This window comes from Melanotaenia boesemani, chromosome 5 (assembly GCF_017639745.1).
Source record: "Melanotaenia boesemani isolate fMelBoe1 chromosome 5, fMelBoe1.pri, whole genome shotgun sequence".
Classification (NCBI taxonomy): domain Eukaryota; kingdom Metazoa; phylum Chordata; class Actinopteri; order Atheriniformes; family Melanotaeniidae; genus Melanotaenia; species Melanotaenia boesemani.
Genome location: NC_055686.1, coordinates 20884315 through 20911770, shown reverse-complemented (window position 1 = coordinate 20911770; position 27456 = coordinate 20884315). Strand labels below are relative to the sequence as shown.

General features: G+C 40.8%; 2 protein-coding genes across 5 annotated transcripts in view; both read right to left on the bottom strand.

Annotated features, from left to right (window-relative positions):
- The window catches only part of si:ch73-335l21.1 (insulin receptor substrate 1-B), a 47373-nt gene extending 38613 nt beyond the window's left edge, over positions 1 to 8760 (bottom strand). The window contains exon 1 of the mRNA XM_041985053.1: positions 7889 to 8760. Coding sequence (XP_041840987.1) covers positions 7889 to 8237 — 349 coding nt within the window. The 5' untranslated portion in view covers positions 8238 to 8760. The remainder of the gene's footprint in view (positions 1 to 7888) is intronic.
- Positions 8761 to 10257: 1497 nt separating this feature from the next.
- agfg2 (ArfGAP with FG repeats 2) overlaps positions 10258 to 27456 on the bottom strand; it is a 41550-nt gene continuing 24351 nt past the window's right edge. Inside the window, exons 1-14 of one of the 4 annotated variants that reach the window (XM_041985059.1) lie at positions 23660 to 24032; positions 22802 to 22895; positions 21805 to 21920; positions 18802 to 18946; positions 18334 to 18454; positions 18136 to 18240; positions 17895 to 17927; positions 15554 to 15799; positions 14647 to 14719; positions 14472 to 14515; positions 14182 to 14268; positions 13110 to 13229; positions 11475 to 11545; positions 10258 to 11306 (exon numbers count right to left, since the gene is read on the bottom strand). In XM_041985059.1, the coding sequence (XP_041840993.1) occupies positions 11259 to 11306; positions 11475 to 11545; positions 13110 to 13229; positions 14182 to 14268; positions 14472 to 14515; positions 14647 to 14719; positions 15554 to 15799; positions 17895 to 17927; positions 18136 to 18240; positions 18334 to 18454; positions 18802 to 18946; positions 21805 to 21920; positions 22802 to 22895; positions 23660 to 23826 (1470 nt within the window). In that variant the 5' untranslated portion in view covers positions 23827 to 24032 and the 3' untranslated portion in view covers positions 10258 to 11258. Of the gene's footprint in view, positions 11307 to 11474; positions 11546 to 13109; positions 13230 to 14181; positions 14269 to 14471; positions 14516 to 14646; positions 14720 to 15553; positions 15800 to 17894; positions 17928 to 18135; positions 18241 to 18333; positions 18455 to 18801; positions 18947 to 21804; positions 21921 to 22801; positions 23390 to 23659; positions 24041 to 27456 lie in introns of those variants that run through there. The other 3 variants (XM_041985061.1, XM_041985062.1, XM_041985060.1) reach the window with 3 other exon arrangements.

The window sequence follows — 27456 nt, the reverse complement described above, 5'->3', positions numbered from 1 at the left end:
TATGTTATTGTTGAATGTGAGCACCTGTCTCATTAGCCTAAGAACATCTGGCATGCTGACACATTGATGGTAGAAGTTTTTTTTTTTTTTTTTTTTTTTAATGAGTCATATGTTCAAAAAGTTTGCATAGCTTTTCACTTCACACAGTGATTCTATGACCACAAAAGATCTTGCCCAAAGCACTCCAAATATATGTTTCTATGTCTGCATGTGTTATTTCTACAGTTGCCATGTCACTGCTGCAAATCCTACAATCACAACCATATGTAGATGGAAAGCTTTAGCATGTACACTGAACACCATGTTATCCGACCTTCATTATGACAGACATTTCCCCGAATCCCCCCAACCCCCCAAAAAAACATGCAACTGTAAAAGCATGACACGTCTCACGGCCTTCCCTTCCAGTATGCTTTCCCCAAAAATGGGAAGACTGTTAAGAAGTTGAAAGAGACCTAGAATAGATGTTTTGTTAAAAGCCAGCAAAGCTGCGGCTTCGTGGCTGAGTGTGGAGGCTCTCCCCCCTATATTAGATGACTCACTCAAGGCCATGTATTACTGTTTCATGTACTGCTTTTCCCTTTGTGCAAGAAGCCATGTTTTCTTCCTCGATTAAGATTTACAACAGGAAGAGGCAGTTTGGGGACTTTTCATTGGGGACCAAGGGAATGAAGGACTATAAGAGATAGCAAAGAACCATTAAGTAGGAGGAGGGGGGTGTCCTATAAATAAAATCTTTTTTAAAATATTTTTCCTTTTAGCAGCTTCTTCTTGAGATTTTAGTTTAGCATGTCCCCCCAAAAGTATCTTTTCCTTTTCAAGAGCCCATTTAATGTGTGTTGAATAAAGCATAAGTGTGCTGTTTGTTTTGAGTACAGTGCAGCCTTAAACCTCAGCCGTGTCCTCAGCAGCACTTCCACACACAAACACCCTTGATCTCAGGGCCACTCAGGCTTGCTTGACTTATCGATGAAGGTTTTCAGTGCTTTTGAGTCAAGTTTGTTTTTTGTTTTTTTTTGCTAGGATCTTAAAAGAAATGCAGACTGACATACCACTGCCCAACATCACCGACCTTTTCCTTGTTGTTACATAAGAGTGGGATGCTCATAGCAGTATGAATTATACATCCCCCCTACCATCCCCCAGCTTTCCCCTTCCACATTTTTTACAGCTCTGTAGCTGAAGCACTGAACAAGAACGTTGAGAAAGCTGTCATACATATTTTGCTTTGAGGTTCAGCTTCTGTGCAGCACCCCTATGCAAAGAGAAAGGCCCTCAGCTAGAGATCAATGCAAAGACTGAAGCCGGAGGAAACTAAACACACCTGCAGTTAATGGAGCATCTGAGTGAAGCTTGCTGGTTGAATGAGGGTGAAAAAATATTCAGTTAACCGTGATGCAACCCTAACAGCGCACTAATTTCAGAGTTCATAAATTAAGTTTTTGCACACTATTTCCCTTTTGAATAATCTCGTAGCCTTATATTAGTTTTCCAATTTTCCCAACTGAAATTTTACTGGAGGTGTTGGTGCTGAAGCAGTTGTGCTGTTTGCTTGCTTGTTTGTCTTTTAGCATTTATGCAAAATTTTAGGTTCAAATATGCAGCACATGCAATGGATTATTTTTTTTCTTCTTTTTTTTGAGGGGAGCAAACTGAGGTCACTTCCTTTAAAATGGTAAATTAGGGCATTAGCTCTGGCAGCAAATGCACTAGCTGCCTTTGTGCTTTAAGGGTGATGCGTGTGAGTGTTAAGAGGATACAGAGGTGCCCCAAGGCAGTCAGATGCCCGCTGAGATACTGACAGCCCCCTCTCTGGGAATCAGGCTAATTATTGTTATGGTTATCACCCAAATCAGGAGGAAATGGGTCTCATTATGCCACTGGGCAGGATTCTGGTTGGTTTAAAGCTGAGATGTAAAATTATAAGACCTATTTTAAACTGTCTCTGTTACTGCTATCTTTTAAGTTTCAATCAAGCAACATTTAAACGATGCGTTTCTATAAAAAAAAAAAAAAGTGAATTTGCTGGAGAGCAAAGGTAAATTTATAGGTGGACTTTTTAGTTAGCTAATGCAGCCCGTAAATCTGGGAAAAGTACTCTGGCAATGAACCGGCTGGCTCACACTCTGTTCGGTTTAATGATTCTGACCTCACTGCCCTAACATGCAGCGCTGTACCACAACACTGTCTCCACGCTTCACCCGCCTCCATCTCAGCTACTGTGCCCTCACTAACCCACCCCTCTCCTCAGCAAAGATTAGGAATATGTAAGAGAGAAGTCAACCACCCAGCATTAGAAATGGTCAGCCTAATCTCTGGCTGCCATGTGTGCCCTTTTTCCCCCCCTTTAGCTCTTCCACTTCCTCAGTCTTCATCCATTTCTGGCAGCTGTAATCCTGCTCCAATCCAGGCCCACACTCACAGATGCAATGCTTCCTCAGCACTGGCATCCGCCTCAGGTCCACTTCACATCTGGTTCACGTTAGCTTAGAAGTGCACGTTCAAACGCACAAGCGCATGAAATCATCGGTGACGCAAGGACACGAAAGAAAGCTGAGTTCAAGGCTCGAAACCAGATGCCCGCACAAAACTGGCAGCCATCTTGGTAGGTATGGTTAATGTGGTGAGGAGTTATGAAAATTCTCTCAGGAGTGTAAAGTGAAGAATAAAGCTCTACTATTACAGTCCATCGTCTCTGGAGCTCCAACTGCTCAAATAAATTTTAACATAACATTATCATGAGTTCCTTCTTCAAATATTCCAAAGAGGATGAAAACTGCATTTTAGAATTGAGTCTTAATAAAGTATAATAGCAGGGAAATACACACAATTATACAAGAAGTCCAAGACAGGCAATCTTATAACTGTAATAAAAAGGAAAATCTGCTGTCAAACTGATCAGAGTACACTCTTGTCACAACTGCACAGCAGCTTATAATATTTAGAACGGATTAAATAAAACATGCTGTTACCTGCATGTATGATAAAGTGCTCAGTTATTACCTTAGTTTCCTAGCTGAGCCACTAACCCCCAATATGAAAGGATGCATCAAAAATACACCAAACAGGAAAAAGTAAATTTCTGCAAAAGGTTTGTTGAATATAAGAAACTAAAATTTCCAAATACCAGTTTCTGATTTGAAGTTTCATCAACTTCGGTTTTGGATTTTTAAATTTGTGTTGATTACCTCCACCAAGGTGAAGGTTATGTTTTCGTCTGTCTGATAGTAACATAACTCATAAAAGGTATGGGCGGATTTTAATTACATTTTCAGGAAATTTCAGAAATAGAATAAGGAACAAGTGATTAGATTTTGGGAGTGATATGGATCACTGGCTGGATCCAAATTAAAAAAAAAAAAAAACTTCACTATGGGGAGATGGGGACAATTTTTCTATTAGAGCTTTTAACTAAAAAATAATAACAATCATTTGAAAAAAAAATACAATAGATTGCCAGTCTTACTCATCTTTAAAGAGTCATGCAGCAGTGACAAGACAAAGACACTTTCAGCGATGATTCATACACCAATACTGCTCCCGGTAAATTTGCCATGCATACCTGTTTCACTAAACAAAATTCACTTAAGAACTTCTCTGTGGTCTCAGAGTACAGAGAGATGTGTACATGTGGACCAAAAAGCAGCTTTTAAAAGGCTTCTTTTTTTAACATTTTCCATGTGTGAACCTTATTTTTTAAATGAAAGCTGACCAATGTAATACAAAACTTTAGAAAAGTTACCTCAACATGTTTGAACTTGATCTATCCTACAAACTAATGCTACATCCCAGAAAAACAGGGGCTAAACAGGAAAGTTTTTTTTTTACTAATTTCGATCCAGTTATCTAATCTGTGCTCCGTTTAGCTGATTAATACCAACTCCAGAACTTCCTGACACCCCCCAACAACACTTATGGTCTCGTATACACCGACAGTGATCAATACTGCCCACTGTAAAAGGTTACGAGGCATCTAAAGCCCCAGTGGCTCTATGGTACTCAACACATTGGCACTAATTGACTAAATGGATTATATCTCCCCGAGCTTTGCTTTGACGTCGATCAAACCACAGCTCTTAACTGGCAAGCTGCATCAACGCTGACCCGAAGCACTGGAGCAGCAGATGCAAAGCAGAGGACGTCAAGTCCATCTCATCCACGCCAGGGTTAGAGCTGGGCCATGCTGAAGCCCGGATGAGAGACATTACAGGGTGTTAATGTGAAACTCTTTTTTTTTTTTTTGCAGAGGAAATACCCTGCAGCTACTGCACCGCTCTTCAGCCTGGACTGAGCTCTGCTCCAGCTGAGAAAACGGCGGCACATGAGAGGAGTTTCAACAACAACCACCTCTGACTTCATTAGCACACAGCCTCCACTGTGCCACCACCAGCTGACCCCTCGAGACCATAATTACAGCCTAATTAGGGAGATGAGCAGTGCTTAAGCATGGCTTAACATTTAATCTGCCAGTTCAGCGAGATCCAGATCTCCTGGGCCAAATAACACTCAAAGATAAAAACACTCTAGAGTCACACACCGTCTGCGTATTTTCCAGTCTGGTTCACTCAAGATCAGAGCATTTGCCACAAAAGTTTGGCGTGATTCACAGAAAAATTCTACTTTTCTGGAGGTTATAAGAATCAAAAAGTACACGATGGTAATCCACAAACCTAATCCAGAGCAGGTTTATAGAGAGGTAAAGAGAGATCTGTGGATCAGCATGTATATCCAAGTCATATTTGGAAACGGATGGGGCTCCTTTAGGACTTAAAGATGCATTTTATGGAGCTTTGAAGATATAGAACTAATCTCCCACAGAGATTTACAGCGCTGCAGTTATTAACTACAGAGAAATCAGAAAAACACCATCTAAACAGACGCTTTTGGTTCTGATAGCTGACTGACTCTTTGAAACCAGAAAACAGTGTGAGTGGGAATTAAAATTTCTAAAACCCTGACAAGGCATCTTTAAACGGCAACAGTGAAAACCTTAACAAAATATTCAGTTTATTATTAAAAAGTTACTCAAAGTTCATTCATATGTGAATATATGGGCACTTAAGTTGTAATGATTAGTTCTAGTCTTGTTTCTACTGGTGAAATCATGAAGAAAAATGCAGGATGAAAGCCAATCACAACTTCCCACAGCACAGATTGATGTCTATCAAACTGACTTGTGTTATTCAAGTTATAAAACTGATAAATGTGACGGCTGGTAACAAAAACAGCTTGTTTTTCTGCTTAATAACCCAAACATTTAACTGTTTGACATAACGTTTGATATCAGGTTTAACTCACTGAATCAGAGAAAGTTTTTATCTCCTTGTCGTTGTGTTTGTTTTGGCACGTTGGTCAGCTAGCGGGTGTGTCTGCAGATAGGGTTTCTTATTCAGAACCACTGGCTCCAAAGTTGGACTTTATCGCATTCTTTTATTGAGGTCAACTCACTGCTGCTCCTGGTGAGGTGTCGCCTGAACTGCCAGAGCCGGCGCACCACGTCGGCGGGCTGCACCTTCGCCCATTCCGCCGAGGTTAAACCTTTACACACTCCACTGCCTCCTAATAGCTGAGCAAATAGCCGTCCTCAAGACCGATACTGTACTCGCTGCCTGAAAGGGTCTTACAGGATTCAGCTGAATAAATAACTGGGATTCTGCCCTGCACAGCAGCTGGATCGTGTCTAATTACTGCTGGCTGCAGTGGGAAGGCTGTGCAACGTTGGGCTGATTCTGAGCTGATTTTTGGTGAATTTCTCAGGTGTAGTGCATGCTGTTGGGGACAGGGGGGTCTTCAGTTGGATGTATATGAGGCTTGAACTTCATCCTTTAACTCCAGAAGCTACTGAAAATTTCACCCTAGCAACCACAGAGCTTTAAAGAGGTGACCTGAGCTGCTCCACAGGTATCAGATTGAGGGAGTGGTCCTCTGGAAACTATGTGGCACAGACATTGCAGCATCTCTTGGCTCTGTGCCCCTCGGTTTCACCCAGGCTGTGAATTCTTCTGTCTCCCCAGCAGGGCAAGTGGTGGACAGACAGTGCGTGTAATGAGGGACTCAATCACCACACAGACCCCAAAGATTTGAAACTGTATGAGCTGCACATACCAGGGTAGGGGTTATTGAAGGCAGGAATCTTGATGGTGTTGTATGCAACTTGTGTGTTTAAATGACTTAGACATGCAGGTATGCTTAGCAATTAGCCATAAACCTGCAAACACCCTCTCCACAACTTAAAACCAAATATATACATATTCCTGCATAAGCAAGGCTCATACAGGCAAAGTGCACGACTGTGTGGCCTCGTTTTCCTATGAAAAGTAACTGTGTACGAACTGCAGTTCATACCACAAGAAAATGCCTGTGTGCAAGTTTACACAGCAGCCAGCCGCAGCCCTTTGTCTTTGACAGCGAGGGTGATTTACACAAGAAACCCAGCACATGTAGCAACAAAGGAAAGAGACAAGAAGCTGTCAGCGCAGTGCACCTCAGATCTGTTATTTCAAAAATGGCCTGTTGTGGCCCAAACATGATGACGTCTGAGCTGAAAATTAAAAATTAAAATGGCTCACCTGCACAATTCCATCATCTAAAAATTGATTTTCAATGCATTTGATATTTGCAAGCATTCACTTTTTGACATGGGTTATTAGCACTCTTGGTGATGTTTTAGGTTGAAAATAAGAAAAGCATCTCCCACTTCTTTATCCTGCAGAAATTTACCAAATCCTTAGGAGTGTTAGTGCTGTATACACGCAAAGAAAAAGGCTTAGGTGTGTTAAGACAATGTTGACACCAACTCCAAATCTGCTTAGTTACAACAGATTCCCACAAGGCATCTACTGTTATGCCTGCAACTTTTTAAGACCTTTAAAACCTACTGTAAAGTTTAGCATAGTTTTGTCCATCAGGTTTGGACTCCTTATCTTTCCTCGGGTACATTATGTAACAGAGCAGCAGGTCATGTGAACGAGAAGTACCTTGAACTCGAATCTTCGATTGTGAGGATTGCCTCATGTCTCCCTTGTTGGGCCTGACTGGGAGGGAGGAAGGTTTAACAGGTGATTTGGAGCTGCTGTGCTCAACACTATTCCCGTGACAGCTGTGTTTACACAGCGCCTGATAGACACCATTCGAGAAAAATCTACATGGGTGATTTTTCGTCCCTTTTATTTTCATACACATTGAAGCAGTACTGCAAGATCTCACTACACAGGAGTTTTGAAGGGACACTAAGCTGCTCAGTCATCATGAAATAAACATTAATGTTTGAGTAGTAAAGGGCTTATCAGCTTGTCTCGACTATTTTTCATTTTATTTATTTATTTATTTTAATATTCATGCACTTCTAGGATTGATGCCTTCTGTGATATTGTGGTGTCAGCATAAAAGCAGAGCAGTAAACAAGAAGAAAGGGTGTGTTTGGCAGTTGGGACACAGAAGCAAAGCTTGCACATAGCTGAGGCCCACAGAGGAAAACACAAAAGACTCTGGAAGACAACTAAGACCAAATATCTAGCCTGACACCAGCATGATAAGACCCACTGGACAGGGTAAACCCCCCACAGTGCAGCCTGTTTACAAACTCCTGCAGCCAGAGGCCATTTATGGACAGTTTAGATCTGTTTTAAGAGGGCAAAAGTAATCACTGCACAGCTTAAAATAATTATAAAAGCATTTTAAAAGTGAAAAAGGACAACCACGGCACCCACACACTAACTTGACAAGCTGCTATGTTTTTTTTAAATATTCCCTATTACCCAAAGCAGTGATGAAACATGTCCCAAAATGCGCGCTTCTACTTTTCAGCTCTGCAGGCAATTGCCACGTTTCTCCCCATTCACTACCCCGCGCGCGTGTTTGTGTGTGAGTGTGTGTGACTTTTGCTTACTTTTGCACTGCAGGTCTACCATGGCCTGGTACCATTCGTCCTGGTCCGTGTCGTTCTCGGCGGCTACGGCGAAGCTCTCCGCCCGGGTGTAGAGCACGATCATGTGCTTGTTCTTGGAGTCGGCCCGCTTGTTGATGTTGAAGCAGGTCTCCAGCGCCACGACTTTCTTTGGGACGGGGGCCTTACCGCGGAATTTCTTCTCGCTCTCGTAGTACTCCAGACGGGCCGGGCCACGTTCCGAAGCGGCGCGGAGCACAAAGTAGCGCCGGTGCATGGACTTCTGCTTGCGGAGGTAGCCGCTCTTCCTCACGTCCTCGTTGCTGTGGTGCTCAACCACTTGGCTCTCCATGGCATCCACGTGTGTTCTTTAAAATAAACGTGACTTTTTAAAATTTCTCTTTTTTTTATTTTATTTTTTTGCAAGTTTTAGCAAGGTGACTCAAACATCCCCCGGGTCCACTGCTCCCCTCTCTCCCACATCAACGCAGGCATGTGAGAGGCAGAGGTCGGTTCGGGTTGCTGCTGCTGCAAGTCCCAGAGGTTATAAGCTTAAACCGAGGTTTGTATATGGCTGCAGCTATCGTTCCCTCCAGTCTTTTTTGGGAGTGTTGTTTTCGTTCCAACAGACGGACCAGTACAAGTTTTCCAGGCAGACACGGACGAGCACATGCGGCGCAGCGTTTCCCTGCTCCCCCTTCTCTCCACTTCTACTACCACTACTAGTAGTAGTGTTTCCCTGCGTTGACTGAGCGGTTTAATCCCATTTACTGCACATCACAGAGTACGGACCCCATCTCGCTGCACGCTGTCTCTCAGTCTATCCCCCCACCCCTGCCCTCTGTTGTGGCTGTAGTGCCGAGTAGCTACCGTGGAGCGGGACTGTCACTCACCGCTGTACTAGTACTCTGGAACACGGTGCGTTCAGGAACTTCACCAGAGCTCCGACAGCACAACTTCCAATCACACGTTAATCCAGTTAGAAAATAAAATTGTGATAAATAATAATATTAATAATAGTAACAATAATAAGAATAATAACAAGAAGAATAATAAAACATTTACTTTACTCCTGTTAATATTGCAAAATAAATTTAGGTATGGTGTTAGTGTTCTTTGAGTAACAAGATTACATAAATAATTGAGAAAAACAATATAGTTAAATACACAAAAATAGGTATTCAGAATATCAGTGCAAGATATGTGGAGGTATAAATGAATGACGCATATATAGAAATCTACAATAAAAACAATAAACGTCAATCACGTTTAATATAAAAACTATCCCGCTTTTTTGTTGCTTTACTCAGAAATAAAAAGGAAAAAAAATCTACACATCTCTTTGTAAGCTATATTTAAAAAGGGGGGGCTAAGCTTCTTGCTATTATTTTGTTTTTATTCTGGTGGACTAATAATAATAACAGAAATTAACTGAACCCTTTAGGTTCAGTTTTTTACTGTGAAGCACACCAAACAGTAGCATCTAAAAATAAATTATCTCTTTGTACATTTTATATTACACATAAAATTACTGCTTTTTCATTTAACTTCTTTCATTTGTCTTTTTTCCCCTGTTATAACGTAAGTTCACATTCATGACCTTTTTTTTGAACTCAGAGGTTACTAGCTCTAATAATGTCCAACAGAACCTGAAGGCAGCAGCACTTCCACTGTGTGGAGTAAGATTACAGCCGTGGCGCTTCCACGAGTCCATCCTGTTCTATTTATTGTAAAAATGCTCCCTCTGCTTTGTGTGGAAGTAGATTCAGCAATACCTCTTTCCAAATAACTCCGATTAATGCAAGAGAAACTCGCCACACAGAAATGAAAACCAAAGGTCACAGCAAACTTCTAAGCCTTCTGGGAATTCAGTCATTTCTGACTGTGGAATCGTGCTTGCTGGATGTGCAGCAGATTAAGTCGCTATAACAGGATAAATAAGTTATTTTTAGAAGTCAGACTGTCCGAGAGCTGTGCGTTTTTATTTATCTCCACTGATTGGCCATGCAGTCAAACCTCCATCCCCTTCTTTAGTAAATCTAACTGGGGAAACAAAAAAACTAAAAACACATCTATCACGCATTAATAACTTCCGCATTCAAATAAATATTTTAAACGCTCTATTATAGTCATTCAGCTGGTTCTAAAAGGGTTTCTATATTCGTGCTGTATGCTTATGAAGTATGCATGTTATGCAACATGCATCCAAAAGTAACCTCAAGCACAAGGACGGTGCAAACTGATTGTCATGCGCCCCCTGCTGTTTAGAAAACTAAAAATAATATTCAGTGCACATGAAAATATCTTTTTGTGATGGTTTGACTTGATATTTTCTTTCACATAACTAAAAATAACCAGAGACGCAGAAAAAGTGAATTTATCATAAGAAGCAACATGTTGATTTTATGAACATGAACTGTTGTCATTACAAAGACGTTAATACATGAAATTCTATTCTCTTTTTTTGGCAAAATTAGGAAAAAGAACTTAACCCTCATGTCAACTGAAGAGGATAATATATATATATATATAAAGAAGAAAGGAAAAAATGCAGTGAAAGCATTTTGGTCCAGTATATGAAGCGAACAATTTTTTTCCCCCTTTTTTAATACAGTTTTACTTAAGTTTTTCTGAAATTTGCTTTTACATTCATTAGGATCTCCTTTTAGCCCTCTAAGCACATGCAGCCTGAGAGTGGAAAACATAGATCATCCTTCAAAAGAAACCTTACCAAAAAAAAAAAAAAAAAAAAAATGTTCCACACACATACACACACACATATTACAGAGACAAGTCCATCTTCTCTTCAGATGCTAATTCACATGCATCAGGAGGTTGTTAAGGCTGTTAAAACCATTTGTAGAGACTCGAGATGCAGGGTCAAAGCCTCGACTGGCCTATCAACCATTCAGACTCAAAGGTATTAAAGCAGAAGACATGTTGTTACCGGAGGGCTTTTTTTGAGTGTCTTTTTGCACTTGTAAGCAGGAGATGAAAGCACAATAGCAGCAGCAGCATGTGTGTGTATAATATGTGTGCATTTCTGGATAAAATTAAAGAGGCATTGTTTTAGTTGTGACTCCCACAGAGCCCTGAGGTGGCTTCTACTGACACACAAACACCTTTTGACATACAATGTCACATAATACAAACGTAGCAGGCCAATTCTCTCATACATACAGTTTCATAATTACATTCATACTTTTTTCTTTCCCCGTCCACAAACACGTAAACACAGACATAGAGGAGAGAACAAGAGGAAGGGTCCGGCTCTCCTTAACAGGGTGAAAATTCTCCAGAGGCTTTGAAATGGCAGCAACTTCTCAAGTTCACTACTCCCTCAGTTCCCAGAGAAGCAGGGAGGGAGGGGTAGTCAGATGAAAGGGTTTCTCGACGTCCCCCGACTGGGGTAAACGTTTCCCTGTAAGACAAGAGAGGCAGGGTGAGAAACAGCAGCAAGCACTCACTTACCACTCCTCTTAAAGTTCACAACCAACCTGCCAAAAATACCAATTAGCTCCCCCCTTAATACCCCACCCCTCCACCCCCTGAAGTGCACTTGTCCGTGGGGCAGAAAACAGGCACTCACCGTGAACGGGTTCACAGACATGGGCCGAGGGCATTTGGACTGAGAGTCGGACGTAGGGAAGGAGGCAAAGCCTAAATGCACAAAATGTAAAAGAAAAAAAATTCAGAGGTGTGGGAACATAACAACCCATAGCAACGGCTTCATGCTGGGTGTGTCAGGTAGTGTTTGTGGACTGCCGACTGGTCGCCAGTGCCAAAATAATTCAACATGTGTGGCATGTTGATGGATCTCAGCTCCTTATTTAACATACAGTAGATGTCACACAGGCTACCACAACTATGGCATGAAGTAAAATGTACTATTCCTTTCAATTATTAGTTTTCTTTTTTCATATTTACACCAAACACATTCATATGGTTTAGTGATAGCCAAGACAAATAAGGAAATATATTTCATTACACACTTTGGGATTGCCAACTGCAGCTTCTGTGTTATGTTCGTTTACATTAGCTTGTAATAACAGATAACAGTAACAGATGGAAATTATTTATGTGACACAGACCACTTGAATTCCAAAGTCAAAATGCTCTGAATTATACTGGAACACCTCCAAAGTCAGAATCCAAACTCATAAAGTCAGAGGAACCTCATCTGTCCCAACATGGCTGCCCACTGCATAAAAAAAGTGGTGATAACAGAAGTCATAAACTATTTATTTTCAAACCTGTCAGTGTCTGTTTCATTAAATCAGTCACACAAATAGTACTATCCAATCTCTAACAGTAAGTACCTGAGGATGATATGCACATCCTCTGGACAACCCACCTGTCTTGACTTAATGCATCAGCGCCAAAGCCCCCGACACCAACTGTCAAACCAGAAAATGTATCTTATACCAGTCTGTAAACTGGTTTCTCTGCTAAAAAGTTGGTTATTTTAAAATGGGACTCTGTAGTGATCAGCTCTTTGGCAGAGCCAGCCTCAAGTGGCCAGTAAAGGGACTGCACTTTTTTACACGTCTTTAATGTGCACATCGAGTCTAAGACAACTTTTCCTATGAAGACCATTAAGTTTACTGCATCGCATTACATTTATTGCCCTTTGTCCCTTTTATTTCCTCATCTTATTTATATGTTTTAAATCTCCCTTGCTATAATTGTCTGATTTATATAATTCCTTCTGTTGTAGTACATTTCTGTCCATCCTGCTGCCATATTACATTTGGAGTCATGCACAAATGGTCTTCCCTAATAAATGTTGTTCCATAGCTTTTCTCTCTGGCAGTGGAAGATTTTAATTAATTGATTTAGGTTGCTATCCTAACACTGGCAACATTTTCTTACTTCTGAACTGGATCTGCAGCAAATGGTAATTTTCATTATTTGTCTCTTTTGTTTCTCCTTTGATCTATAAAATTCAAGAAGACATTTTTAAATGTCTTTTGTGAATTGCAGTCCAAAAGTCATCACTGTTGACTCTATTAAAACATAAAAGTGGCAAGTGCTTACATTAGAGACAATAAAACACACATACGTGTTTTTCTTTGCAAATGCATACAGCTTTGTATTTTTATTTATCTGTTTCATTAATTTATAGTCAATTGATGGGCTATTATTTTAGGGTTATTCATAATTAATAAAGAAAAACTATCAAAAATGACAGTTTGGGAAAGTAAGACAAAAAATTAAATCTCACCATTGGCTTCTTGATTGGTGACTGACTCTTGAGGAAAAGCATTCTGGGTTACGGGTGCTGGGAAGCAGGCTGGTGGAGGAAAAATGGAGGTGGGCGAAGTGACAAATGCACTGGAGTCACCTGGAGAAAAGAACCACCCACGTTCAGCCAAATCCGACGGAGAGCATTAATCCATGTAACAAAGAGCTGATATCAACCACAGAGGAAACAAAGATCTGCTTTCCTTTTTGTTTGTGTCAAACAGAGAGGAGGCACAAGGCAGTAATAAGCTGTGTGACCAGGCAAAAGTATCAATGAATGCATGAGTACATGATATTGTTGAATAATGAAAAACACAGAACTCAAGAGGTCTAAAAATGAAACTTTGGCTCACATTACAGAGCAAACGCCATCTTTGTTTTCTGGCATCACTGCACGTGTACATGGATGCTCTGTTTGTTTTTTCCATTTCTTTTTGGATGTGTAAAGGCTCATATTCCTTTATTATAGCTTTTCTAATTTAATTATTTTTCTATCTTTACATGTTTTATGTTTCTGTGTACATAGTTTATCATGCTTGGTTTTCAACCTAATTAAACTAAGCTATAGTTAAAACTGCAATAATCAAAATGTTATCTTGTTTTCCTCAACCAAGAGTTAGTTGTATCTTAATTGTTTCCTAATGAGAACTGAAATAAAAAAAACTTGTCTTTCATGATGTTACTTAGCTATGCATCAGCCATGTTTCTTATTCTTTATTGTTTTTATTTAATTTGAGATAATTTCAAATGTGTAAATTAGGACTTCACTTTCACACAAAAAAGTCAATTGAATTTATTTCTAACTAAAATGACTATAAATGTGTTTAATTTGAAGTCCTTCTTCAAAGCAAGTCCCACAGAAGTTTTCTTCAAAGACTGATCTTGAAGTTGTTTTCCAAAAAATGCATAGTTTATAGAACTCATGCAGTAAAGTTTAAGTAATTACATGCCACATTAAGAAGTTACCACCAGCAACAGTTTTCTTTAGCCTTGAAAAAGCAGCAGGAAGTATCAGAGCGTCATGCCTGAAAGTCCCAGGACATGGGGCTTACCTCCTGAGGCGCTGCTGAAGGGGTTACTGGGGGAGAGGGCAATGGGCTGCTGGGAAGCCGAGCTGGAGCTGAATGGGTTGGGGAAATCTGAGACACACAAGGAGAAAGGAGGGGGGAGGCAGGAGGAGACAGGGAGATAATTCACAGTGTATTGGGTGAAGAAAGTACATTCCTGTCCATTCAAACCAACTCTTCTGTCCCCGACTAATTGGGGGTGTTGGACAGCTTTAAAGATGAAAAGACTGCAAGTTAGCAAAGACGGAATAAATGTAATTTGTATCTGGACTCACTTGCAAAAGTTTGGGAGCCAGAGACGGTGTCAACGCCAGGGGAGCTTGAGAGAAGTGGTAAAACGGAGGATCAATCAGGGTTTGACCTTTTAAAGGCTCCATGCACGGGAAATTTAAAAATCTGTCACGCTAAATAAAAGCTGCCTTGACAGGACTGTTTTCTTTTTCTTCCTACCTGGCAGGAGTAGAGCTAGATGAAAGCCTGCTGCCAAAGATGGAGCTGTACTGCGGAGGACCAGCAGGTGGAGCTAAAAGCAAGCATTTTACACATTCACAAACAACATAACCTCAAGCCAGTAATTTTCCTTAATCTAAGAGACCCAATGCTACTACAATCTTGAAATGCGAGTAAAAAGCTAAGAGAACGTTCTAGCTGTTGATCTTCAGTTTTATCAGAGAAGAAAAGAATTAATTGAATAAAGACATAATTTCTGCATTCAGCCACGATATGAATCAAAGTGATCTGGGGCAGAAAATCAATAACCTTCCCACTCAGCCAGGCGGGAAGGGCTGTGATGAAGCTGGAAAACAACAAGGCTACTTGTCGATCACTTCTCACATGCATTGTATGCATTAAACCAGCCAGATTGGGATTTAGACAAAACCAGCTGATCATTTAAAACAAATCAACACGATCCTTTGAATTAGTCTGTGCGTGATCTGGAGCAAACTCAATGAGTATAATTCAGTTGCTACAAGGCTTGGCATTTGAAGTAAGGATGTTATGCAACCCAGCTGAGCTGGCCGTGACAATCTGGATCACACGCACTCTCATACTCCCCTCTGCCTGTTTAGCTTTCTGTCAGAGGAAGTACTCAGGTTCTTATCAGTGTCAAAGACTTAATGCAGCATTGTAAAAATACACTGAATCCCCTCTGATTGGTATTATATATAAATTATTTTTATGAAATAAATGTGGAGGTTTAAAGAGTACAATAGTCAGAAATACAGCCACAGTAGCATATGTAACTGTAGTTAATAAAATGTCTTTCATTCAATTAATTACTGTTATAACCTCTTCTGACGTGTCAGCAAGCAAAATTTACAGTGAACATCACAGCAGAAATTCAACCCTTCCATACCTGCAGTTGACGTTGTTTCAGAAAAGACACTATCCAAGTGCGACACGGCGGCGTACTTGTCCTGGCCGCTGGAGCTGTTGAGCGTCGTCGTTGTCTGGCTGCTGCTGACTGGCTGCTGCTGTGGTTGGGACAGAGACTGAGGCAAGGACTGCGGTTGAGGATGGCTCAGACCCCCGAAGTCTACGCTGAGGGATTTGGGGAAAGCTCTGAAGGGCCCCGTGGCCCCAGAGGCCGACACTGTACGACCTGAAAGCAGTAAAAAAAAACAAAAAAAAAAAAAAACAAGACTGAGCCCTCTAATTCAAATGCATATGGATCAAAGTAACCATGATGAAATTAGGATGGGCGTTTATGTGAAGAGTACCTTACGTTTCAGTAAATGTAAAAGAAATTGTACTTATAACTGTATTTATGTGAAGGAATCTTTGTCTGGGTCATGATTTTAGTGAAGCATATTCATAATAGTCATTATATATAGTTAATTAAAAAGTACGTTTTCATAGAAGCAACAATGAAACGCACTGATCAAAACTTGATGACTTCAGTCTTACTTATAAGATCCATTAAGCAGGAATTTTTGATCACCTTAGTTGTCCAGCAAAATGTGGAGCAGAAGTCCGTAAACCAATGCTGCACCAGTTTCTGACCTTAAAACTCTGTCACTGAGTTTGATGGCACACTGACATTCGTTATGCATGTTTCTGGAGCCATCATTGCCCTGCGGGGTACATGAGGCTGAGAAACTGCACTTCACAATTTTGTGTTCCAGCCGTGAGCACCACGTGATAGCTGTGTTTTACAGCACTGTGCTACATGTTAGCCATTGGATACCAACACACTGGGCATTCTGAACGCACACCACGGCTGATTCAGCAAAAAAAAGCAAGAAGACATTATCGCAGGAAGCGAAGGAAAGAAAGAAAGAAAATGACAGAGCAAGAGTCAATATTGGACCAAGTTTTACTGGCTGGAGAGAGCTCAGACAAGAGACAGGATGTAAGAAAATGTTCAAGTGTGAAAATCGGCCGTGGTTCAGTACTGCCGCTTTAAGTTGTCAAAAATTTACAACATGTCTTTTGAAAATCTTTATGTTAACTATAAAAAACTTGATCACGACTAAATGGACCTCAAGCTGAGTCAGTTTACATTGAGAGAAATTTCTGACATGGCCCTGTGTTTTTTTATTGATTAAATAAATATTTTTAAAAAATCTACATTGCAAACTTTGGATCAACAATTTCTTTCTGTATATGTATAATATAACTTCACATTTATGCATAGAATATATGAATAAAGCAGCAGTGTTTTTGTTTTTTTTTTAGTTGTTTTCTCAAATAGTGTATTCTGTTTTGCAACATCCTGAAACGTATTTTGTTTGGTTTTTTTTTTGTGCTTTGTCCAGTGTTGTTGTGTTTTGCTCCTCTAGGCCACCGTAAATTTACTACCAAAAGAAAGCAAGTGATTTTAGAAACTTTTCTTACTACAAGGCTTCTCAGAGGGCAGGATTAGCTGGGTGTGTACTAAATGCAGCAAAAACAGTTATTGTCTTCAAACATTAAAGAAAAAAAAGCACAGCAGCAAGCCAGAAAGTTCTCAGACTTGAACAAAGGCAGGATAACAACATCACTGCATGTAGCAAGCGTCAGCCATCACAACATGCTGATATCAGGCAGTGAACAGTTAGCACTGGGATAAAATGTAAATCCATCTTCCTCTGTCAGCTGAGGAGACAGAGGCAGAGACCAGACTTGACCTGATTCATTTAATCTGCTGATATAAAGCATGCAGAAGTCAAGCTGCATGTTTCTGGGGTTTGTTCATGAATATAATGTGTCTGTGCAGCTTCAACTATATCTGTGAGCATACCTGAGCTTCCAAGAATACTTGTTTGGGATGTTTATGTGGGATTACAGCTGTGCCCTACATAGTTTTAAAGTGCTTCAACACCAATGTGGTGCAAAATATCAGCAGCCCTCTGCTGACGGGGGCAGCAGTAGAAGCAGCCATGGCCTAAAAATAGCCCAACTTTAAACTTGTTCTTTTCCCTCTGATGTATCTACAGTAAGTACTGTATGTGTGTGTGTGTGTGTGTGTGTGTGTGTGTGTATCTCTTTGACCCTCCCAACCCTCAAATCTAAGCTTTGAAGATCCGATCAAGTGTGATTTGTATAGGTTAAAGTGTGAAGAGCTGCATCTTTTCTCAAACATAAATTCACATGCATGTGAAGCATAGCCATAGCTAGCATGACCCACAGATAGGCCATGTATTATAAATGATACAGCATGGAAGAGCTTATTGATTTCAGCCATTCAGCACACATTCAAAAGCATCAAGTCTTACCTAAAGTGAAGTGGTTTTTGAAAGAGCTACTGGCTACAAGGTTGGAGAAGAAGAGTCATAGACAAACAAAGAAAGGAGAGAGGGAAACGTCACTGACTTCATATCAAACTGTCGTCCCTGCTGTCATCTACAGTCAGTGGAGCTGCCTGTTTTAAGTGGTGGTACGTTAAGAAAAACGCAATCTGAAAATGTCTGTTGTTTTTCTTCTTTTTTTTCAAATAGGAGAGAAAATAAAGTGCACCTGAAGGCCTTGGAAGGGCAGGGAATGAGGGGGCGTGGCTTTGACTTCCCAGTGCTGACGACAGGGAGCCTGGTCGCTGTCTTTCTATACCACACAGGGTTGGATCTGTGTCATAGATACAAGAAAAAAAAAAGGACCAACAAGTATGAAGACTAATGCTGCAAATGCCAAATTCCCCCATAAAGATCAACCACTGACCTTTCAGAGGGTGGTCTCTGAAGCTTTGGGAGCGTGATGGTCGAGCGGTGAATGCATCTGTCCGCATGTCAGCAGGTGAGATGGCAGGAGCTCGATCCCATGAAGGCAGTTGGGACTGAGACTAGAGGACATGAGATGAAGGGCCAAAGGAAGATGCAGATGGGAGACAGAAAGAGAGATGGAAAAGATAGACGCAGTGAGTTTCTTTCATCATTTCTCAATAATTCATATGAAGAGCCTTTGATATCGAGGCTATCTGGCCCTCTGACTGTCCAATATATGTATATCTGTGCCTCAACAGGGAAATTAATTCAGGCTGTTTCTTTATTATTTCTAGCACACTCTGAATAACTTGCCTCCTTTCATTTCATTTCTTTTTCTAAAAGTTTCTCACTTATTCCTCTGATTTCATCTCTATTATAATCTCCATCCACTTCATGCACAACCTGGAAACATCAAGCCTCTCACCAGTGGCCTTGCAGCTCTAGCATTAAGGGGCAAATTATGGGACGTGCCCTGGCTTGTTAAGGTACCATGGGAAGGGGGCAAAGCTTGGACCCCTGGACTCCAGGGACCCTCCACATCTCTCCGGTTCTTACTTTTGGAAAAATGCCTGCAAAAGATGGGACACACAGTGAGTCATAAACTGCCTTTAAAAAAGGCACCATTAACATTGAGTCAGTCATCTCATTACAAGACATCAGGACTGAGCACATTTTTAGGGCTTAAAACTGAACACTGAACAATGACTGTTAAATTTTCAGCACAGTAGCAGGTATTATACGCTGAGGCGTCTTCATTACAAACAGTGAGAGTCTAATTTTGGAACAAACTAATGAGATGCTGTTTGGAACAAATTTTACCCTCTTTTACTGATTCACCTCACAGAACAATTCATGAAAAAAGGGCCAAAAACTATTCTTATACAATGCTATTTAATAAAAAAAAATCAGAAGAACTGATTTTATGCTAGCAGCTTCACCAAACTGCTAGCATAAAATCAGTTTAGCTTGACAAACTGATGAACAGTATAACTATGCTGTAAGCTAAATGCTAAAGCCAGCAGGCTAACATGCTACCAATGAAAATTAAGATAAGAGGTATTTACTTTGTGTGTAGAACTGAGAAATCCATTTCAATCGCAACCTAAAGTAACGTGCTGAAGTAAAATGCTGTTAATTAAAATGTTATGTCATGTTAACAGTGTGAGTGAGCTAACATCTGACACTTAGCATGTTTGTGGCTAAAGGAAATGTCTTTACAGAGGTGCTTGAAAGAAACAGTTATTATTGTTGTTTGTATAGCACTGCTCTTAATTTTTAAAACTGCTTTCCAAGAGGGGATAATGTGAGCTTGGTCAAATGGATGTTTACAATAATAATAATATGTGTGCTTAATCTATCAGACATTGCCAATAATGTTCCAGCTACAAGGGAATCAAGCTCATCAGCCTCCCTCATCAGCTTATTCAGGGGTCCTGGAGAAGAGGGTCCATTGGATAGTTGAATCTCAGATTGAGGAGGAGCAGTGTGGTTTTCGGTCTGGTTGTGGAACAGTGGACCAGCTCTACACCCTTTACAGGACCTTGGAGGGGGCATGGAAGTTTGCCCGAGCAGTCATGTGTTTTTGGACCTGGAGACGGTGTTCGACTGTGTCCCCTGTGGACTCCTGTGAGGGGTGGTCTGGGAGTATGGAGTACCGGACCCCCTTGTACGAGCTGTATGGTCTCTGTAAGACCAGTGCCACAGTTTGAGCCATATAACTGGCAGTAAGTCAGATTAGTTTCCATTGAGGACCTCTAAATCCGAGACCATGGTCTTCAGTGTTCTCTCTGGGTCAGAAATGAGGTCCTGACTCAAATGGAGGAGTACAAGTATCTCGGTCTTGTTCACGAGTAAGGGAAGGATGGAGTGGGATGTCAACAGGTGGATCGGTGAAGAGTAATAGTAATGCAGACTCTGCAGTCTATCATGGTGAAGAAGGATCTGAGCTGAAAAGTGAAGTTCACGATTTACCGGTCGATCTACGTTCCTACCCTCACTTATGGTCACGAGCTTTGGGTAGTCACCAAAAGAACGAGATTGCGAATACAAGCGGCCAAAATGAGTTTCCTCTGCAGGATGGCCGGGCTCTCCCTTAGAGACAGGGTGAGAGCTTAGCCATCTAGGAGGGGCACAGAGTAGAGTCGCTGGTCCTCCGCATCGAGAGGAACCAGATGAAGTGAAGGCATCTGGTTAAGATGTTTCCTGAATGCCACCCTGGTGAGGCATTCCGGGCACGTCCCACCTGGAGGAGACCCCAGGGAAGACTAAGGACACGCTGGAGTGACTACATCTTTCGGTTGGCCTAGGAGCGCCTCAGGATCCCCCCAGATGAGCTGGAAAAAGTGGCCGGGGAGAGCTTCTCTGCCCTCACGACCCGACCCCGGATAAGCGACAAAAAAATGGATGGATGGACTTCCAAGATTTGAAAGACAACAGAAAGAAATTGGGGGACCAAACAGAATTTATCCTCACTGCATTAAGAAAATGTGTGTCAGTCCAGGACTAATTATCAGTAAAGCAAACTGTGAGATTAGCAAGGGTGTTAGGATTAATGTTTTTTTTTTTACAAATGAGTGTCATTAGCGTACAAATAGTAATTTACATGCTGAGAGACAGCATGTAAATAGAGAACAGAAGTGGGCAAATGACTGAGCCTTGCAGTGCATCAGATTCATAAAAGCCCTACTTGTACAAAAAGAGTTTCAAAACCATCTTTTAAGAGTTGGAACTCCATCAATCCACAGGCAGACACACTGTTTTCAAATGGGAAAATGTAGAGTCAACAAATTACGTAGTACTCGTTTACTACACATCACATGGATAAGGCAGAAGGCTGCTGGAAAATGTGTTGTGGGCAGATGAGACCAAAATAGAACTTTATAAGTGAAAGAAAGAACAAGAAGCATTATATTTGGAAAAATGGTCTTTTTTTCAGATTGTTTTCCCCTATCTGTAAAAATGGTGGTAATAGTATCATGGTTTGGGCTTGTTTTGCAGTGCTTGACCAGGATGACTTATCATTACAGATATGACCATGAGTGTTGGGATATCTGCAGACTAATATTCTCAGCCAAGTGTGGGTTATGAAAACTTCCAAAACCCGCTAAACAATCCTCAATGAGCACATTACAGTACACATTTTGGTCATTTGTTTAATTGGGTTCCTTCTCATTTTTTATATAATTTTAGGACCTTTGTTAAACTCGTTATCATTATATTGCAATCATCTATACCATCTGTTTTGAACAGGTTTTGGTAAAACAAACTGTTATGAAAACTGCAATACAATGGACATAATTCCCTAATTTACTAAACCAATACTTTGTAGACTTAAGATTAATCAAAAAACTGTCCAAATGTTGCAGCCCTAGACACCTCAGAAACCCTGACTCTATCTGGTTACATCTGCATGTTTTATTATTCTCACCATTTTTTCTTCTCATATTTATCCTGGAGAAACTCTTTGAACTTCTGAGAGTCCTTCATGTCGGGGCAGCCATCAGCCTTTGGGTCAAACACACACAGCCAGGTCCTTCTCCCAACCTGAACACACACATTGTGCAGGTAAATACTTCAAAACCAAGCAGGACTGGTTGGGGCTTCAATAAAAAAGAGAGAGCTGCTGTCTTATTGCTGGATATAAAAGAATAAATAAATCAAACCACAATCTCTATTTTTGTTTGACATATTTTTGTTTGAAATTTAGTGACTCTCAAAAACACAGATTTTATCATCAGTGGATCATTTCTGCAGCAAGAGTCCGATTGTAGCAAATATTACTGCCTGTGAGTCATGACTGGATGCCTGGATCGCTGTTGAGATGACGATGAGGATGGAAATCTGGACAATACACACCTCTGCTTCACTGCATATTATACTTGACTCAGACATGCAAACATATCCAGGCCATCGACAAGCTAATAAAAACCAGTGTGCACTCAACCTGATAGCCTGAAACACTTCACCGATTATCTGTGTGATGTAAGCTCTGACAATGAGTGTAGCTTCACGCCTGTGGTTTCTAATCTGGGTGCTGTTGGGTGCCTCACCTTCAGTATTAATGTACAATTTTAATTACATTCCATTGTGTTAAAAAAGGAGTTACTAACATGCAAAAATAAACAATAGTTATCAAAATGTAACCATTAAATGAGCTGCAGCTCAGATTGGGGATGTGACAGCTGAACGTTGTTGGTTGCCATAGCAACCTGACTGTGGTTCAATAGCCTGAATTGGTCAACCACGGGGCTTGGTCTGACTGGTGTGTTTAAGAGACGTTTCTTATTCCATATTAGAACTGGAAAAAATTTAAATAAAAATCTTCAACAAAAAGGGTGAAAACTGCAGCTAACAGCTTCAGTTAGACAATAACATAAGACTAATCTCTAGTACAAAACAGGTGGCCCTGATGGAGCGTCACTCACCTCATTGCCATGGTTTTGGAGGAATTCCACTTCCTGTTGGGAGAAAGTTGTCATGGAGATAGACTTGACCCTGTGAGGAGGGTTGAGGCCTCTCCTGGGACACAGAGAAAAGATGGAAAGAGTAAAATAAGCAAGCAAAGTGTAACATGTCATAGTGGGCCCACATGTCCAGGACAGTAAGGGGACAAGAGCAGGTAGGAGAGGAAATATCAAACATGTGATTGTGAATTTAGGGTAAAAAAAAAAAGGTGCAACACACACCCTTGTAGTAGAGGAGCATGTGTTTTTAGAAATCAGAGCCTCTTACGTTCTCCATGCTGGGGGACACAAAGTGGGACACTGCTGTGCAGGATTGCGCAATAACTCACTACAGTGCTGAGCCCGTCTTCTGAACGTGTGTTGGGACTAGGCTGAACATGCAGAACAAATTGTGACTGCACACACGCACACATACGCGCACTTACACTCACGCCCACACTGGAGAAGAGCCTGGAGAAAGAGTGTGTGTGTGTCAAACCTGCACCATGACGAAATGAAACGTAACTCAGAGCTGGAAAATGACCAACTAGCGGTCTGTCGTTTATGAAGCTGTTGGAAGACACGCAAACAGAAGGAGAGAAAAGAGGCAACACTGCGTAAATTAATGTGCGCACACATCCTGGGCAGCTGCACCAACTCCCCCTGTTAACGTGGGGAAAATAAAATACATACACTGTACATTTGTGACAGGGCGGTGCATGGTGCAATCTCAGGCCTGGTACTTTTACTCCGCTGCTCTATCAGTATCTGTTACTCCTCAACACTGATGCTAAAATGTGAATTAATCAAGCCCCGGAGCGGCAGCAGGTTTCTACTCACAGCATTCCGGAGCACGATGTGCAGACGAAGCTGCCCACCGTGATGTCGGTGTATGTCACCCCAGGCTGGTTGCACTCGAAGCAGTGTTTGTTTACTCCAGACTGGGCCAGCTCCCGGACCTTGCGGGCGCAAATCTCCTGGTTGTCCCGGTGCTTTCGGTTCGACATTTTTTTTATCCTGACAGACCAGCTGGGAGAAACCCCGGTAACACCTTCTCCCCGCTGTCCTCCTTCCGGATGCCGTCCGTTAACTGTACAGAGCGCTTCACGCCCGCATTACAGAAACGCTTTTTTTCTGCGGCTTCAACCCAATGCAAACGCTACATAGAGGAAAGGAGCGTCAAGTGGAACAGAACAAGGGTGCATACACACCGGAAACAGTAGAGATTTACTTCAATATAAAGACAGAAACAGGTGGCGCGTAACATTTCTTTGGGGTTTCCTGTTTCTTTAAAACGTTGATCTAACATGAGGCCTTGTTACCTCATCAAAACTGTGGGTTTATCTGTGGGTTTAGTGTTTCAGTTACTTATCATACAAAATAACAAAAAATGTTCCATTCAAATCAAGGGGAATATTAAATCTAAGTAGGGAAATTTTCTGAAATGAAAAAGATCTGTTTAAATGGGACAATGTGATCAACACATTTCTTTAATAAAGCACAGCACCTTCAGACTTGAGAAACCTGAAAAAGGTTTTTAAGCTACATTATTTTAGGAACTAAAACTTAGCACCAAAAATACAGAAATGTGTGTTTGGTGGATTATTTTTTCGTTGCAGCAATGCTTGTTTGTAACATATCTTATACCGTTGAAAAGACGGTTTATTTCCCTTTTAAATGGTGCCACATTCTTAAGGAAATAGCATTTATAGCACAGATAAGTATGCAGGTTGCATTCATAAAATATGCCAATATGTCTTGTTTCCTCAGATTTTATCCAATCGTCCAATCCAATAAACAAAGACAAATATTTGTTATGCAAATTATTGCAAATATGTGTTTGTCTTTTCCCTTTAAAGAGCAGTATATACCTGATACACCTAACCCTCACTGCAAATAGTAGTCATCTGGCAAATACAGTATATCATGTGCATAGCAGATTTTTTTTAGTCTCACACAGCTGTTCACAAACAGGTGAATGAAGATGGCTGATAATTATGTAACCATGATTACAGCTATCTCTATTAATTTAAATTAAATGGATCACTTGTAAATTGTTTTTTTAAGCATTGTCTTGTGTAGAACAGGGCTTTTTCACTGTGCCAGTTTAATCTGGGTCCAACAGATCCAATAGTTAATAGTCTAATAGCTTATCAATGTGTCTGCACTTCTCTGATCCAATGTTTTGGTCTTATATTTCATCAGATATCTTTTCCCCTATATCTCTTTCTAAGCACTTCTTAAAGTTTTCAAAACTGGGTTGCTGAGATCTGCTGAAAAGACTACAAAAGAAAGATATCTTCCTTTTGAAGAGCCTTTTAAATTCAGTCTCAGCATGAACTAGCCGATTGGTGGTGTTGACAAGAGTAAATGATTAGAGAAAAGATGGGGAGGTTTGCAGTTGGACTTGCAACAAAGGATGTTCCAGTTTAACTGTATATAGTCATTAGACCACAGGCAGCATTCAAAGTCTATGTTTAACACTGATATTTCAGTTGGATACATTAAAAAAAGCTGACATGGCACATTTCTTAGAGCATATTTTCTATTTTAGCAAAGGGATGATATGTCCCTACCCTAATTTATTTAACCGTCTTTGATATATTAAATACATTACTTTATGTCAAATATGCAGGAGACCTAACAGTTCGATAATGGCAATACTACTGTGCTGCTAGTCATACATTTTGTTGAAAAAGTCAGCTTAAACAGTCCGTTAGTGTTTGTTAACAGTCCAAGACTTTCATTTGAAAGCCATACCGGAAGTTGTGCAGTCTATTCTGTCCTACTGGTACTTGGACAGGCGCTTGGGGGATCTCCTGTCAAAGACAAACAAGAACCTGTCTAGTAGCCAAGTTTTACTTTTCAGAACAACCGCCTAGCATCGTTTCCGAACTGCCTGTCCCTGCTCCTTCTGCGCTCTGTGTGTGCTTTTTACGCACACGCCCACGTTTTATTGGCGCAGCGCTGAAATTGGCGGTCTTGCGTGCTCTATAGGGTTGGTTAAGATATAACACCTTGGAAAACAAAAGAACATGTTAAGAAATTAATATAGTACATCGCACAAAGAGACGCAGTTTATGTCTGAAATGCTTATTAACCCGATGTCATCATTATTACTAAAACTACATCTTTTATAAGACTTGGTAATGGGCAGAAATTCAAATATTCTGTAACAGACTTCTTCACCAGAAATTACTCACTGATTATTTATTTTGTTAAGCAACTTAGCAACCATAGATCCAAATACACCCTTTCCGTGACGTCTGAGAGAAAACGAGAATTGAACTTTTTCTTCACAGCGAGAGAAAATTTCCCATTACAGAAACGGTCAGTCAAGGCACCACTGTGCTGTGATTTTAAGACAAACATGTAACAAGATAATCTCCAACGTGAACCAACATGATGCAAGAAAAACATCCAAATAGTTTCATTGTTTTCAGATGAGATAATCAGATCCTGCATACATGTAATTACCAATGCTGAACAGCAGGGGGAGCCAAACCCATCAGATAGATAGATAGATAGATAGATAGATAGATAGATAGATAGATAGATAGATAGATAGATAGATAGATAGATAGATAGATAGATAGATAGATAGATAGATAGATAGAGATATGATTGGTTTTATCATATTTGTTAAGTAATTAAATAGAGTTATCTGGCAGGTGCTGGTGGAGGAGAGGCCTCCTTCTACTTAAAATAGGCTCACGTCAGTGTTTCCAGCCTATTACTAGAAAAGAGAGTCAATGCACTGGCCATACCTAGTACATGTCATCATTTGGTTCTCAGTTGGACTCATCCAACAAAAGTTTTAAAATGCTGAGATGTCATCATAATCTAATCTGTTAACCCTGATATAAGCATTTTCTCAAGAAAATGTGGCAGGTGTATCAAAGTGTTAAAGAGGCGAAAAGCAAAATCGTTTCACCTCAAGGTTTGCTGTTGAGCACTGCATGTAGACCTAAACAAATTGTGTAAAGAGTCACACCTCCCTGTAGCTCCTCCCCCCACTCTCTTTTCTGCAAACAAAAGTGCAAACACACTGAGCAAAACAATATCACCATTTTGTGGAACATGTCAAAGTAACTTCTAACGTTTGTGCTACTTACTGTCCAGAAGAAGCACTCTGAGTCAAACTGTAGCATCTTTAGCTCTCGCCTCTTTGGAAATCCAAGCCCCATGTTAATCCGGGTTCTGTCCCTTTCTTTATCAGAGAACTTCTCCAACAACCATTGGTTTTTTTTCGAGGTAATGTCAGATCCTGGTTGTCTTCAGGTGAATGTTTCTTCGGCTCTCCATTTTGCTTAGAAAATAAACGCTGCCATTGCGTGCTGGCTGAAGCCTTTTATTGGGAAGGAGGCTCGAGGGCTCCGAGAGAAGATAGAAGGAGGCGATTCAAATTAACGTACATGAAGGTGTGAACTGACCGACTTGTAAAAACGGGGCTGGAGATCAGCAGAGAGATGGTGTGGGACGTTATGCTATACTCCAGATGAAATTACACCTCTACTTCTTCACATAATGATTTTTTTTAAATTCCTTCAGTCTAGAAGTGACGAATTTCCACTTATTGCCTTTAAAGCTGCACGACTGAACCAAAATCTTTCACTTAGACAGCTCCTACCTAAGGC